At 39.8% G+C, this 17,108-nt stretch overlaps 1 protein-coding gene across 7 annotated transcripts in view; it reads right to left on the bottom strand.

The window, feature by feature from the left end:
- The window catches only part of MATCAP2 (microtubule associated tyrosine carboxypeptidase 2), an 89,669-nt gene that overhangs the window by 23,068 nt on the left and 49,493 nt on the right, over window positions 1-17,108 (bottom strand). For 4 of the 7 annotated variants that reach the window (XR_009565277.1, XM_060305416.1, XM_060305413.1 and 1 more), the window contains exon 6: window positions 14,780-14,929. The exons of the other annotated variants lie outside the window; for them this stretch is intronic. Coding sequence is in view for 3 of the 4 variants with exons in the window: in XM_060305416.1 (XP_060161399.1) it covers window positions 14,780-14,929 (150 nt within the window). In the remaining variant the exon portion in view is untranslated. The remainder of the gene's footprint in view (window positions 1-14,779; window positions 14,930-17,108) is intronic. 7 annotated transcript variants of the gene reach the window in all.

Here is a 17,108-nt window from a genome sequence, read left to right as displayed (position 1 = left end):
AAGAGACTACTACAAGCAACTACATGCCAATAAAATGGACAACCTGAAAGAAATGGACAAATTCTTAGAAAGGTACAATCTCCCAAGACCGAACCAGGAAGAAATACAAAATATGAACAGACCAATCACAAGTACTGAAATTAAAACTGTGATTAAAAAACTCCCAACACACACAGACACACACAAAAAATCTTTAAGGGCTTCCCTGGTGGCACAGTGGTTGAGAGTCCGCCTGCCGATGCAGGGGACATGGGTTCGTGCCTCGGTCCGGGAAGATCCCACATGCCATGGAGCGGCTAGGCCCGTGAGCCATGGCCGCTGGGCCTGCGCGTCCGGAGCCTGTGCCCCGCAATGGGAGAGGCCACAACAGTGTGAGGCCCACGTACCACAAAAACAAACAAACAAACAAAAAAACTCCCAACAAACAAAAGTCCAGGGCAAGATGGCTTCACAGGTCAATTCTATCAAACATTTAGAGAAGAGTTAACACCTATCCTCAAACTATTCCAAAAACAAACTGCAGAGGAAAGAACACTCCCAAACTCATTCTATGAGTCCACCATCACCCTGATACCAAAACCATACAAAGATACCACAAAAAAAGAAAGTTACAGGCCAATATCACTGATGAACATACATGCAAAAAATTCAATGAAATACTAGGAAACTGAATCCAACATACATTAAAAGAATCACACAGAAATTCCCTGGTGGGGCAGTGGTTGAGAATCCGCCTGCCAATGCAGGGGACATGGGTTTGAGCTCTGGTCTGGGAAGATCCCACATGCCTTGAAGCAACTAAGCCCGTGTGCCACAACTACTGAGCCCGTGTGCCGCAACTACTGAGTCTGTGTGCCACAACTACTGAGCCTGCCCTCTAGAGCCTGCGAGCCACAACTACTGAGCCTGCATGCCACAACTACTGAAGCCCGCGCACTTAGAGCCCGTGCACCGCAACGAAGAGTAGACCCCACATGCTGCAACTAGAGAAAGCCTGCGCACAGCAACAAAGACCCAACAACAAAGACCCAATGCAGCCAAAAATAAATAAATAAATTTATTAAAAAAAAAGAATCATACAACATGATCAACTCGGATTTATCTCAGGGATGCAAGGATTTTTCAGTATCTGCAAATCAATCAGTGCATTACACCACATCAACAAACTGAAGAATGAAAACTACATGATCATCTCAAAAGATGCAGAAAAAGCTTTTGACAAAATTCAACACCCATTTATGATAAAAAACTCTCCAGAGAGTGGACATAAAGGGAACCTACCTCAACATAATAAAGGCCATATATGACAAACCCACTGCCAACATCATTCTCAGTGGTAAAAACTGAAAGCATTTCCTCTAAGATCAGGAACAAGACAAGGATGTCCACTCTCACCACTTTTATACAACATAGTTTTGGAAGTCCTAGCCACGGCAATCAGAGAAGAAAAAAAATAACAGGAATCCAAATTGGAAAGGAAGAAATAAAACTGTCACTGTTTGCAGAAGAAATGATACTATACATAGAAAATCCTAAAGATGCTTCCAGAAAACTGCTGAAGTTCAGTGAACTAGGTTAGATTGCAGGATGAAACAATTAATAAACACAAATCCTTTGCATTTCTATACACTAACAAGGAAAGATCTCAAAAAGAAATTAAGGAAACAATCCCATTTACCATTGCATCAAAAAAAAAAACACCTAGAAATGAACCTACCTAAGGAGACAAAACACCAGTACTCTGAAAACTATTAGACACTGATGAAAGAAATCAAAGATGACACAAACAGATGGGAGGATATATCATGCTCTTGCACTGGAAGAATCAATATTGTCAAAATGACTATACTACCCAAGGCAATCTACACATTCAATGCAACCCCTATCAAATTATGAATAACATTTTTCACAGAACTAGAACAAAAAAATTTTTTAATCTATATGAAAACACAAAACACCACGAATATCCAAAGTAATCTTAAGGGGGGAAAAGAGATGGACCTGGAGGAATCAGTCTCCCTGATTTTAGACTATACTACAAAGTTACAATCATCAAAACACTATGGTACAGGTACAGAAACAAAAATATAGATCAATGGAACAGGACAGAAGCCCAGAAATAAACACACGCACCTGTGGTCGATTGATCTACAGTAAAAAATGTAAGACTATACAATGGAGAAATGACAGTCTCTTCAATAAATGGTGTTGAGAAAACTGGACAGCTATAGGAAAAGAATGAAATTAGAACATTCTTTTACACCATACACAAAAATAAACTCAATGAATTAAAGAACTAAATTTAAGACGTGATGTTATAAAACTCTTAGAAGAAAATATAGGAAGAACACTCTGTGAAATAAATCACAGGAATATCTTTTTCAGTGTTTCCCAGAGCATCACATGATTCAGGAATCCCACTCTTGGGCACATATCTGGCAAAACCCTTGGTTTGAAAGGATACAGGCACCCCAGTGTTCACTGCAGCACTGTTTACAGTAACCAAGACATGGAAGCAACCTACGTGTCCATCGACAGAAGAGTGAATAAAGAAGATGTGGTACCTATGTCCAATGGAATATTACTCAGCCATTAAAAAGGATGAAATAATGCCATTAGCAGCAACATGAATGGACCTGGAAATTACCATAGTAAGTGAAGTAAGTCAGAGGAAAAACAAATATCAGCTGATATTGCTTACGTGCAAAATCTAAAAAAAATCATAAAAATGAACATATTTACAAAACAGAAACAGACTCATGGACTTAGAAAGCACACTTAGGTTAACAAAGAGCAAAGATGGAGGTCAGGGATAAATTGGGAGTTTGGGATTGAAATATACACACTATTCTATTGAAAATAGATAACCAAGAAGGACCTACTGCATAGCATAGGGAACAACTCTGCTTAATATTCTCTAATAACCTAAATGTGGAAAGAACTTGAGAAACAATAGATACATGTATATGTACAACTGAATCACTTTGCTGTACACCTGAAACTAAGACAACATTGTTAATCAACTATACTCCAATTTAAAATAAAAAGAAAAAAACAAATGGGACCTAATGAAACTCAAAAGCTTTTGTGCAGCAGAGGAAACCACAAAAAAAAGGAAAGACAACCCACACAATGAAAGGAAAGATTGGCAAATGATCTGACTGACAAGTGATTAATCTCCAAAATTTATAAACAGTTTATGCAGCACAATATCAAAAAAAAAAAAAAACCAACAAACAACCCAATCAAAAAATGGGCGGAAGACCTAAATAGACATTTCACTAAGGAAGACATACAGATGGCCAACAAACACATGAAAAGATGCTCAACATCACTAATTATCAGAGAAATGTAAACCAAAACTACAATGAGGTATCACCTCACACCAGTCAGAATGGTCATCATCAAAAAATCTATAAGCAGTAAATACTGGAGAGGGTGTGAAGAAAAGGGAACTCTCCTGCACTGTTGGTGGGAATGTAAATTGGTACAGCCAGTGGGGAGAACAGTATGGAGGTTCCTTAAAAAATTAAAAACAGAGCTACCATATGACCCAGCAATCCCACTCCTAGACATGTATCTGGAGAAAACCATTATTTGAAAGGATGCATGCACCCTGATGTTCATTGCAGCACTATTTACAATAGCCAGGACATGGAAACAACCTAAATGTCCATCAACACAGGAATGGATAAAGAAGATGTGGTACATATACACAATGGAATAGTACTCAGCCATAAAAAGGAACAAAACAGTGCCATTTGCTGCGACATGGATGGACCCAGAGATTGTCATACAGAGTGAAGTCAGTCAGAAAAAGAAAAACAAATATCGTATGATATCACTTACATGTGGAATCTAGAAAAATGGTACATGTGAACTTACTTGCAAAGCAAAAATAGAGTCACAGATGTAGAGACCTTATGGTTACCAAGGGGGAAAGGGGGTGGGTGGGACGAATTGGGAGATTGGGATTGATGTATATATACTACTATGTATAAAACAGATAACTAATGAGAACCTACTGTATAGCACAGGGAACTGTACTCAATGGTCTGTGGTGACCTAAATGGAAAGGAAATCTAAAAAAGAGTGGATATATGTATAACTGAGTCACTTTGTTGTCAGCAGAAACTAACACAACATTGTAAAGCAACTATACTTCAATTAAAAAAAAAAACTAAATAGACATTTCACCAAAGAAGACATACAGATGGCAAAGAGGCACATGGAGAGAGGCTCAACATCACTAACTATTTAGAGAAATGCAAATCAAAACTACAGTGAGATATCACCTCACACCAGAAGAATGGCCATCATCAAAAAGTCTACCAACAATGAATGCTGGAGTGGGTGTAGAGAAAAGGGAACCCTCCTACTTGTTGGTGGGAATGTAAATTGGTATAGCCGCTATGAAGAACAGTATGGAGGTTCCTCAAAAAACTAAAAAGAGAGCTACCATATGATACAGCAATCCCACTGTTGGGCATATATCTGGTGAAAACCATGGTTTGAAAGGGTACAGGCACCCCAGTGTTCACTGTAGCACTGTCTACAATAACCAAGACATGGAAGGAACCTAAATGTCCATCGACAGAAGAGTGGATAAAGAAGATGTGGTACGTATGTCCAATGGAATATTACTTAGCCATTAAAAAGAATGAAATAATGCCATTGGCAGCAACATGAATGGACCTGGAGATTATTGTGCTAAGTGAAGCAAGTCAGACAGAGAAAGACAAACATCATCTGATATCACTTATATGCAGAATTTTAAAAAATGATACAAATGAACATATTTACAAAACAGAAACAGACTCACAGACTTAGAATACACACTTAGAGTTACCAAAAGGAAAAGGTGGAGGGCAGGGATAAATTGGTAGTTTGGGATTGACATATACATACTACAATAATGAAAACAGATAACCAACAAGGACCTACTGTGTAACACAGGGATTTCTGTCCAATATTCTCCAGTAACATAAATAGGAAAAGATCTTGAGAAACAATACATACAGGTATAGGTATAACTGAATTGGTTTGCTGTACACCTGAAACTAACAAAACACTGTTAATCAACTATACTCCAGTTTAAAATAAAAATTAAAAATGGGGGAGACCTTCAAGATGGTGGAAGAGTAAGACATGGACATCACCTTCCTCCCCAGAAACACATCAAAAATACATCTACACGTGGAACACCTCCTGTAGAACACCTACTGAATGCTGGTAGAAGACCTCAGACTTCCCAAAAGGCAAGAAAATCCCCATGTACCTGGGTAGGGCAAAAGAAAAAAGAAAAAACAGAGACAAGAGTAGGGATGGGACCTGCACCTCTGGGAGGGAGCTGTGAAGGACTAAAGGTTTCCACACACTAGGAAGAGCCCTCACTGGCAGGGAAGTCGGTGTAGAGTTTCAGAGCCACAGAGAAGACTGAAGTAAAAGGGGTGCAGAGGGCAAAGCAGAGATATCCCCACACAGAGGATCAGTGCTGACTACCACTCACTAGCCTGAGAGGCTTCTCTGCTCACCTGCCGGGGCGGGTGGGGGCTGGGAGCTGAGGCTCGGGCTTTGGAGGTCAGGCCCCAGGGAGAGGACTGGGGTTGGCTGTGTGAAGACAGCCTGAAGGGGGCTAGTGCACCACAGCTACCTGGGAAGGAGTCTGGGGAAAAGCCTGCAACTGCCTAAGAGGCAAGAGACCACTGTCTCGGGGTGTGTTAGAAGAGGGGCTTCCTGCTCTGTGTGTCCTCAGACGACAGAGCACTGCCTAAGTGAGCTCCAGAGATGGGAGTGAGCGGCAGCTATCATCATGGATGCCAGAGGCGGGCATGGACTGCTACCACAGCTGCCGCTGCCACTAAGAATCCTGTGTGCAAGTGTAGGTCACTACCCACACCCTCCTGAGAGCTTGTGCAGAATGCCACTGCCAGGGTCCCATGATTGAGGGCCAACTTCCCCAGGAGAACACATGGCACACCTCAGCTGCTGCAGCGTCACGCCAGCCTCTACCGCCACAGGCACGCACTGCGTGCCAATTGTGACTAGTGTACCCCTCCCTCTCCCCGACCTGAGTGAGCAAAAGAGCTCTAATAAGCTGCTGCTTTAACCCGCTCCTGTCTGGGCAGGGGACAGACACCTGAGGGCAGCCTACACGCAGAGGCAAGGCCAAAACCAAACTGAACCTCGGACCTGTGCAAACAAAGAAGAGAAAGGGAACTTTCTCCTGAGGTGCAGCCTCAGGAGCAGCAGACCCAGTCACCCCAGTCAGCTTGGTAAACCCTGGAATATCTGAATAGACAATGAGTGTTCCCAAAATTGAGGCAGTGGACTTTGGCGGCAACTGTGGACCTGGGGTTTGCTTTCTGCATTTGATCTGTTTTTGGTTTTATGTTTATGTTAGTTTACTTTTTAGTGATTGCTATTATTTGTGTGTTTATCGGTTTGGTTGCTCTCTTCCTTTTTCTTTCTTCTTCTGTGAGTGTGTGTGTATGTTTGTGTGATTTTGTCTGTTTAGTTTTGCTTTTACCATTTGTCGTGGAGTTCTGTCCATTTTTTTTTTCTTCCTTTTCTTCTGAGCTGTGCAGCTGGCAGTGTTGGTGCTCTGGCGGGGTGTCAGGCCCGAGCCCCTGAGGTGAGAGAGCCGAGTCCAGGACGTTGCACCACCAGAGACCTTCCAGCCCCATGTAATATTAATCAGCGAGAGCTCTCCCAGAGATCTCCATCTCAACACTAAGACCCAGCTCCACTCAATGGCCAGCAAGCTCCAGTGATGGATGCCCCATGCCAAACAACTAGCAAGACAGGAACACAACCCCACCCATTAGCAGAGAGGCTGCCTAATGTCATACTAAGTTCACAGACACCCCAAAACACACCACCGGATGTGGCCCTGCCCACCAGAGGGTCAAGATCCAGCCTCATCTTCTAGAACACAGGCACCAGGCCCTCCAATCAGGAAGCCTACATAAGCCACTGAACAAACCTCACCCACTGGGGGCAGACACCAGAAATAAGAGGAACTATGAACCTTCAGCCTGTGAAAAGGACACCCCAAACACAGTAAGTCAAACAAAATGAGAAGACAGAGAAATATGCAGCAGATGACGGAGCAAGATAAAAAACCTACCAGACCAAACAAATGAAGAGGAAATAGGCAGTCTACCTGAAAAAGAATTCAGAGTCATGATAGTAAAGATGATCCAAAAATCTCGGAAATAGAATGGAGAAAATACAAGAAACATTTAACAAGGCCCTAGAAGAACTAAAGAGCAAACAAAAGATGAACAACACAATAAATGAAATTAAAAATACTCTAGAAGGAATCAACAGCAGAATAACTGAGGCAGAAGAATGGATAAGTGACCTGGAAGATAAAATAGTGGAAATAACTGTGGCAGAGCAGAATAAAAAAAAAGAATGAAAAGAATTGAGAGCAGTCTCAGAGACCTCTGGGACAACATTAAATGCTCCAACGTTCAAATTACAGGGGTCCCAGAGAAGCAGAGAAAAAGAAAGGGTCAGAGAAAATATTTGAAGAGATTATAGTTGAAAACTTCCCTAACATGGGAAAGGAAATAGTCAATCAAGTCCAGGAAGCACAAAGAGTCCCATACAGGATAAATCCAAGGAGAAACACACCAAGACACATATTAATCAAACTACCAAAAATTAAACACAAAGAAAAAATATTAAAAGGAGCAAGGGAGAAGCAACAAATAACATCCAAGGGAATCCCCATAAGGTTAACAGCAGATCTTTCAGCAGAAACTCTGTGAGCCAGAAGGGAGTGGCAGGACATATTTAAAGTGATGAAAGGGAAAAACCTACACCCAAGATTACTCTACCCAGCAAGGATGTCATTCAGATTTGACGGAGAAATTAAAACCTTTACAGACAAGCAAAAGTTAAGAGAATTCAGCACCACCAAACCAGCTTTACAACAGATGCTAAAGGTACTTCTCTAGGCAGGGAACAGAAGAGAAGGAAAAGACAACTGAACAACTAAGAAAATGGTAATAGGAACATACATATTGATAATTACCTTAAATGTAAACGGATTAAATGCTCCAAATAAAAGACACACACTGGCTCAATGGATACAGGAACAAGACCCATATGTATGCTGTCTACAAGATACCCACTTCAGACCTAGAGTCACATACAGACTGAAAGTGAGGGGATGGAAAAAGATATTCCATGCAAATGGAAACCAAAAGAAAGCTGGATAGAAAACTACAAATAGAACGACCATATGACCCAGCAATCCCACTACTGGGCATATACCCTGAGAAAACCATAATTCAAAAAGAGTCATGTACCAAAATGTTCATTGCAGCACTATTTACAATAGCCAGGACATGGAAGCAACCTAAGTGTCCACTGACAGATGAATGGATAAAGAAGATGTGGCACATATATACAATGGAATATTACTCAGCCATAAAAAGAAACGAAATTGAGCTATTTGTAATGAGGTGGATAGACCTAGAGTCTGTCATACAGAGTGAAGTAAGTCAGAAAGAGAAAAACAAATACCGTATGCTAACATATATATGGAATTTAAGAAAAACAAAATGTCATGAAGAACCTAGGGGTAAGACAGGAATAAAGACACAGACCTACTAGAGAATGGACTTGAGGATATGGGGAGGGGGAAGGGTAGGCTGTGACAAAGTGAAAGAGTGGCATGGACATATATACACTACCAAACGTGGAGTAGATGGCTGGTGGGAGGCAGCCGCAGAGCACAGGGAGATCAGCTCGGTGCTTTGTGACCACCTAGAGGGGTGGGATAGGGACGGTGGGAGGGAGAGAGATGCAAGAGGGAAGAGATATGGGAACACATGTATATGTATAACTGATTCACTTTGTTATAAAGCAGAAACTAACACACCATTATAAAGCAAGTATACTCCAATAAAGATGTAAAAAAAAAAAAGAAAGCTGGAGTAGCAATTCTCATATCAGACAAAATAGACTTTAAAGTAAAGACTATTACAAGGCAAAGAAGGACACTACGTAATGATCAAGGGATCAATCCAAGAAGAAGATATAGCAATTGTAAATATTTATGCACCCAACAAAGGAGCACCTCAATACATAAGGCAAATACTAACAGCCATAAAAGAGGAAATCGACAGTAACACAACCATAGTAGGACACTTTAACACCCCACTTTCACCAATGGAGAGATCATCCAAAATGCAAATAAATACGGAAAGACAAGCTTTAAATGATACATTAAACAAGACAGAAACTCTCCAGAAAGTGGGCAGAGAGGGAACCTACCTCAACATAGTAAAGGCCATATATGACCAACCCACAGCCAACATCATTCTCAATGGTGAAAAACTGAAAGCATTTCCTCTAAGATCAGGAACAAGACAAGGGTGCCCACTCTCACCACTATTATTCAACATAGTTTTAGAAGTTTTAGCCACAGCAATAAGAAAAAGAAATAAGGAATCCAAATTGGAAAAGATGAAGTAAAACTGTCACTGTCTGTAGATGATATGATACTACACATAGAGAATCCTAAAGATGCTACCAGAAAACTACTAGAGCTAATCAATGAATTTGGTAAAGTAGAAGGACACAAAATTAATGCACAGAAATCTCTTGCATTCCTATACACTAATGATGAAAAATCTGAAAGAGAAATTAAGGAAACACCCCCATTTAGCATTGCAATAAAAAGAATAGAATACCTAGGAATAAACCTATCTAAGGAGACAAAAGACTTCTATGCAGAAAACTCTAAGACACTGATGAAAGAAATCAAAGATGATACAAACAGATGGAGCGATATACCATGATCTTGGATGGGAATACTCAACACTGTGAAAATGGCTATACTACCCAAAGCAATCTACAGATTCAATGCAATCCCTATCAAACTTCCAATGGCATTTTTCACAGAACTAGAACAAAACATTTTACAATTGGTATGGAAACACAGAAGACACGAATAGCCAAAGCAATCTTGAGAAAGAAAAACGGAGCTGGAAGAATCAGGCTCCCTGACTTCAGACTATACTACAAAGCTACAGTAATCAAGACAGTATGGTACTGGCACAAAAACAGAAATATAGATCAATGGAACAAGATAGAAAGCCCAGAGATAAACCCATGTACATGTGGTCACCTTATTTTTGATAAAGGAGGCAAGAATATACAATGGAGAAAAGACAGCCTCTTCAATAAGTAGTGCTGGCAAAACTGGACAGCTACATTTAAAAGAATGAAATTAGAACACTCCCTAACACCATACACAAAAATAAACTCATAAAGGATTAGAGACCTAAATGTAAGACTGGACACTATAAAACTCTCAGAGGAAAACATAGGAAGAACACTCTTTGACATAAATCACAGCAAGACCTTTTTTGATCCATCTCCTAGAGTGATGGAAATAAAAACAAAAATAAACACATGGGACCTAATGAAACTTAAAAGCTTTTGCACAGCGAAGGAAACTACAAACAACACGAAAAGACAACCCTCTCAATGGGAGAAAATATTTGCGAACGAATCAATGGACAAAGGATTAATCTCCAAAATATATAAACAACTCATGCAGCTTAATATTAAAAAAACAAACAACCCAATCCAAAAAATGGGCAGAAGCCCTAAATAGACATTTCTCCAAAGAAGACAGACAGATGGCCAAGAAGCACATGAAAACCTGCTCAACATCCCTAATTATTACAGAAATGCAAATCAAAACTACAATGAGGTATCACCTCACACCAGTTAGAATGGGCATCATCAGAAAATCTACAAACAACAAATGCTGGAGAGACTGTGGAGAAAAGGGAACCCTCTAACACTGTTGCTGGGAATGTAAATTGATACAGCCACTATGGAGAACATTATGGAGGTTCCTTAAAAAACTAAACATAGAATTATCATATGATCCAGCAATCCCACTACTGGGCATATACTCAGAGAAAACTATAATTCAAAAAGACACATGCACCCCATTGTTCACTGCAGCACTATTTACAATAGCCAGGTCATGGAAGCAACGTAAATGCACATCGACAGACGAATGGGTAAAGAAGATGTGGTACATACATACAATGGCATATTACTCAGCCATAAAAAGGAACGAAATTGGGTCATTTGTTGAGAGGTGGATGGATCTAGAGACTGTCATACAGAGTGAAGGAAGTCAGAAAGAGAAAAATAAATATCGTATATTACCGCATATATGTGGAAGCTAGAAAAATGGTACAGATGAACCGGTTTGCAGGGTAGAAATTGAGACACAGATGTAGAGAACAAACGTATGGACACCAAGGGGGAGAAGCGGCCCGGGGTGTGGTGGTGGTGGTGTGATGAATTGTGCGATTGGGATTGACATGTATACACTGATGTGTATAAAATTGATGACTAATAAGAACCTCCTGCATAAAAAAAATAAAATTCAAGAATTAAATAAATAAATAAAAAGAAAAAGAAACGAAATTGAGTTATTTTCAGTGAGGTGAATGGACCTAGAGCCTGTCACACAGAGTGAAGTAAGTCAGAAAGAGAAAAACAAATATCATATGCTAACACATATATATGGAATAAAAAAAAATGGTTCTGAAGAACCTAGGGGCAGGACAGGAATAAAGATGCAGAGGTAGAGAATGGACTTGAGGACACAAGTGGAGGGAAAGGCAACCTGGAGAGAAGTGAGAGAGTAGTATATATATACTACCAAATGTAAAATAGATAGCTACTGGCAAGCAGTTGCATTCCACAGGGAGATCCGCTCAGTGCTTTGTGACCACCTAAAGAGGCGGGATAGGGAGGGTGGGAGTCAGGCTCAAGAGGAAGGTATTATGGGGATGTATGTATACATACAGCAGATTCACTTTGTTATACAGCAGAAACTAACAACACTGTAAAGCAATTATACTCCATCCAATAAGATGTAAAAAATACATAAATAGTATTACAAAGTAAAAAAAAAAAAGGGACCTAATGAAACTCAAAAGCTTTTGCACAGGAGAGGAAATCATAAACAAAAGGAAAGACAACCCACACAATGGGAGAAAATACTGGCAAATGATGCGTCCGACAAGGGATTAATCTCCAAAATTTACAAACAGCTCATGAACCTCAATATCAAAAAAAGCAGACAACCCAATCAAAAAATGGGCAGAAGACTGAGATAGACATTTCTCCAAAGACAGACAGATGGCCACAAGGCACATGGAGAGACGCTCAACTTTGCTAATCATTAGATAAATGCAAATCAAAACTACAATGAGGTATCACCTCACACCAGTCAGAATGGCCATCATCAAAAATGTACAAACATGGGATCCAGAACTCAACTTCCTGTATATCTAAAATAAAAGAGCTGAATAGAACCTGAAAAAAAAAATCTACAAACAATAAATGCTGAAGAGGGTGCTGAGTTGAAAGAGAACCCTCCTAGACTGTAGGTGGGAACGTAAATTGGTACAGCCACTATGGAGAACAATACGGAAGTTCCTTAAAAAAATGAAAAATAGAGCTACCATATGATCCAGCAATGCCGCTCCTGGGCACATATCTGGCAAAAACCATGGTTTGAAAGGATACACGCACCCCAATGTTCATTGCCACACTGCTTACAGTAACCAAGACATGGAAGCAACCTAAATGTCCATCAACAGAAAAGTGGATAAAGAAGATGTGGTAAATATGTCCAATGGAATATTCATCCATTAAAAAGAATGAAATAATGCCACTGGCAGCAACATGAATGGACCTGGAGATTATCGTACTTAGTGAAGTCAGTCAGACAGAGAAAGACAAATATATTGTGATATTGCTATATGGGGAATCAAGAAAATGATACAAATAAAGTTATTTCCAAAACAGAAACAGATTCACAGACTTAGAATACAAACTTATGGTTAACAAAGGGGAATGGTAGGGGGCAGGGTTAAACTAGCAGTTTGGGACTGACATATATACACTACAATAATGAAAGTAAATAACCAACAAGGACCTACTGTATAGCAAAGGGAACTGTGGTCAAATTCTGTAATAACTAAATGGGTAAAGAACTTTAAAAAGGATAAATGTATACGTATAACTGAAACACTTCACTGTACACCTGAAACTAACAACATTGCTAATCAACTATAGTCCAATATAAAATATTAAAAAAATTTTTAAAAAACAAAAAAGAAGTCAGTATGATGAGAAACAAAAAATACAGTGTTCAAGATCTCTCCCTATTAAAAGTGGCTAAAGGGACATTGCCACCAAAACTAATGCATGAACCCTTACTGGACCTAGATTTTTTTTTTTTTAACACCTATAAAGACATTTTTGGAACAGTTGGGGAAATTTAAATACCGTATATGGGGTAGTTGATATTGCTGAATTACCACTCACTTTCTTAAGTGTGATAATGATACTGTTTTAAGTAGAAGAGAATGTTTTTAGTCTTAGGAGATGCATGCTCAAGTTTTTAAGGAATGAAATGCCAAGTGTACAACTTGCTTTTAAAAAGTCACAGAGAATAGCATCAAGAAAGTGAGAAGACTACAGAGTAGTAGAAAATATTTGTAAATGATTATCTGATAAGAGATTTTTATCTAGAATACACAAAAAACCCTTACACCTCAATAATAAAGAGCAAACCAATTAAAAATGGGTAAATGATCTAAACAGACGGTTCTCCAAAGAAAATACATAAATAGCCAATAATCACATGAAAAGATACTCAACATCAGTAGTCACCAGGAAAATTCAAATCTAAACCACAGTGAGTTAACCACTTCACACCCACTAGGGATGGTTATAATATTAATTTAAAAAATGAAAATAGTAGGTGTTGGTGAGGATTTGGAGAAATAGAAATCGTCATACACTGCAGTGGGAATGTAAAATGGTGCATTCACTTTGGAAACGGTGGCAGTTCCTCAAAAGGTTGAGCACAGAGTTATCATATAACCCCAAAATTCCACTCCTAAGCATATACTCAAGAGAATTACCAGCATAAACTTATGAATGAAGGCTCATAATAGCATTATTCATAATAGCCAAAAAGTGGAACAATCCAAATGCCCATTAACTGGTGAAAGGATAAATAAAAGGTGTCATATCCATGCACTGGATTATTATTCAGTAATAAAAAGGACTGATATACTGATACATGCTACAATATGAACAAACTTTAAAAATATTATAAGTAAAAATAAATAAATATTATGCTAAGTAAAAGAAGCCAGCCACAAAGGATCATATATTATATGATTTCATTTATATGAAATGTTAAAAACAGGCAAAACTAATAAAAGCAGATTAATGGTTATTTATCACTAGGAGCAATAGGGAGAGAGAATAGGTAATGACTGCTAATGGGTACAAATTTCTTTTTGGGTGATGACACGTTCTGGAATTAGATTAGTGGTGTTGGCTGCGCAACTCCACAAATATGAAAATCACTGAACTGTACATTTTAAATGGGTGAATTATATGTCATGTGAATTATATATCTCAATAAGGCTGTTTTTAAAGTCAGAGAGGAAGAAAGAAAGCAAAAATGGCAAAATATTAACAATTGGTGAATCCAGAGGAAGGGTATAGAAGTGTTAATTCCTTCATTATTTCCCTATTTCTGTAGGTTTGAAAAATTTCAAAACAAGATGGGAAAAATAATGCTAACAAAATGTGGTTTGCAAAAACTAGAACTGACCTCAAGTAACAAAGGTTTAATTTTTTATAGTTGAGTGGATTCTCTGATGGGAAGATTAGGATATATCCAAAATCAATAGACAATTACCCAGTCCCGCAGCCAGTGAGCCAGGCGCGGAGCCGCCCACTTGCACTGTGCTCACCGCAGCCGAACCCGGCTCCTGCAGGAGCCAAACGGAGAGAGGGGATCGTGAGCCCCAGCCAGAGTGAGTGTGCATGGCCCCCGCTGAGTCCGCACCTGGAGGACATGGAGAAATGGATGGAAGATAAGATCAAAGCGAGACTTAGGCTTAAAAGCAGGTTGCTTGCTGCTTGAGGGCCAAATGCAAGTTTGAACTCTGTTATCAGAAGACACAAGAGACTCCTTTCCTAAGCCTGTAAATAAGCCCTGCCCTTGGTGCCTAAGGAAGGGGTTAGTGAAAGTCAGCCTGAGAGTCAACTAACTGCTGAACAATCATCAACAGGAAGACACTGGAACTCATCAAAAAAGATACCCCTCATCCAAAGACAAAGGAGAAGCCACAATGAGACAGTACGAGGGGCGCAATCACAATAAAATCAAATCCCATTAACTGCTGAGTGGGTGACTTACAAACTGGAGAACACTTATACCACAGAAGTCCACCCACTGGAGTGAAGGTTCTGAGCCCCACGTCAGGCTTCCCAACTTGGGGGTCCGGCAATGGGAAGAGAAACTCCTAGAGAATCACTTTGAAGGCTAGCGGGATTTGATTGCAGGACTTCAACAGGACTTGGGGAAACAAAGACTCCACTCTTGGAGGGCACACACAAAGTAGGGTGCGCATTAGGACCCAGGGGAAGGAGCAGTGACCCCAAAAGAGACTGATCCAGACCTACGTGCTAGTGTTGGAGGGTCTCCTGCAGAGGCGGGGAGTGGCTTTGTCTCACCGTGAGGACAAGGACACTGGCAGCAGAAGTTCTGGGAAGTACTCCTTGACGTGAGCCCTCCCAGAGTCTGCCATTAGCCCCACCAAAGAGCCTCAGGCCAAACAACCAACAGGGAGGGAACCCAGCCCCCCATCAGCAGACAAGCAGATTAAAGTTTTACTGAGCTCTGCCTACCAGAACAACAGCCAGCTCTACCTACCACAGTCCCTCCCAACAGGAAACTTGCTCAAGCCTCTTAGATAGCCTCATCCACCAGAAGGCAGACGGCAGAAGCAAGAACTACAATCCTGCAGCCTGTGGAACAAAAAACACATTCACAGAAAGATATACAAGATGAAAATGCAGAGGGCTATGTACCAGATGAAGGAACAAGATAAAACCCCAGAAAAACAACTAAATGAAGTGGAGATAGACAACCTTCCAGAAAAAGTATTGAGAATAATGATAGTGAAGATGATTCAGGACCTCGGAAAAAGAATGGAGGCAAAGATCGAGATGATGCAAGAAACGTTTAACAAAGACCTAGAAGAATTAAAGAACAAACACCTAGAAGAATTAAAGAACAAACAAACAGAGATGAACAATACAATAACTGAAATGAAAAATACACTAGAAGGAATCAATAGCAGAATAACTGAGGCAGAAGAACGAATAAGTGACCTGGAAGACAGAATGGTGGAATTCACTGCTGTGGAAGAGAATAAAGAAAAAAGAATGAAAAGAAATGAAGACAGCCTAAGAGACCTCTGGGACAACATTAAATGCAACAACATTCACATTATAGGGTCCCAGAAGAAGGAGAGAGAGAGAAAGGACCTGAGGAAATATTTGAAGAGATTATAGTCAAAAACTTCCTTAATATGGGAAAGGACATAGCTACCTAAACCCAGGAAGTGCAGACAGTCCCATACAGGATAAACCAAAGGAGAAACACACCGAGACACATAGTAATCAAACTGGAAAAAATTAAAGACAAACAAAAATTACTGAAAGCATCAAGGGAAAAAAGACAAATAACATACAAGGGAACTCCCATAAGGTTAACAGCTGATTTCTCAGCAGAAACTCTACAAACCAGAAGGGAGTGGCACGATATATTTAAAGTGACGAAAGGGAAGAACCTACAACCAAGGTTACTCTAACCGGCAAGGATCTCATTCAGATTCGATGGAGAAATCAAAAGCTTTACAGACAAGCAAAAGCTAAGAGAATTCAGCACCACCAAACCAGCTCTACAACAAATGCTAAAGGAACTTCTCTAAGTGGGAAACACACAAGAAGTAAAGGACCTACAATAACAAACACAAAACAATTAAGAAAATGGTAATAGGAACATACATATCGATAATTACCTTAAATGTGAATGGATTAAATGCTCCAACCAAAAGACACAAACTCGCTGAATGGATACAAAAACAATTCCCATTTATATGCTGTCTCCAAGAGACCCACTTCATACCTAGGGACACATACAGGCTTAAAGTGAGGGGATGGAAAAAGATATTCCC

This window comes from Globicephala melas, chromosome 9 (genome assembly GCF_963455315.2).
Source record: "Globicephala melas chromosome 9, mGloMel1.2, whole genome shotgun sequence".
Taxonomy (NCBI): Eukaryota; Metazoa; Chordata; class Mammalia; order Artiodactyla; family Delphinidae; genus Globicephala; species Globicephala melas.
The sequence above is the reverse complement of the archived record's forward strand: the minus strand, read 5'-3'. Positions and strand labels throughout refer to the sequence as shown.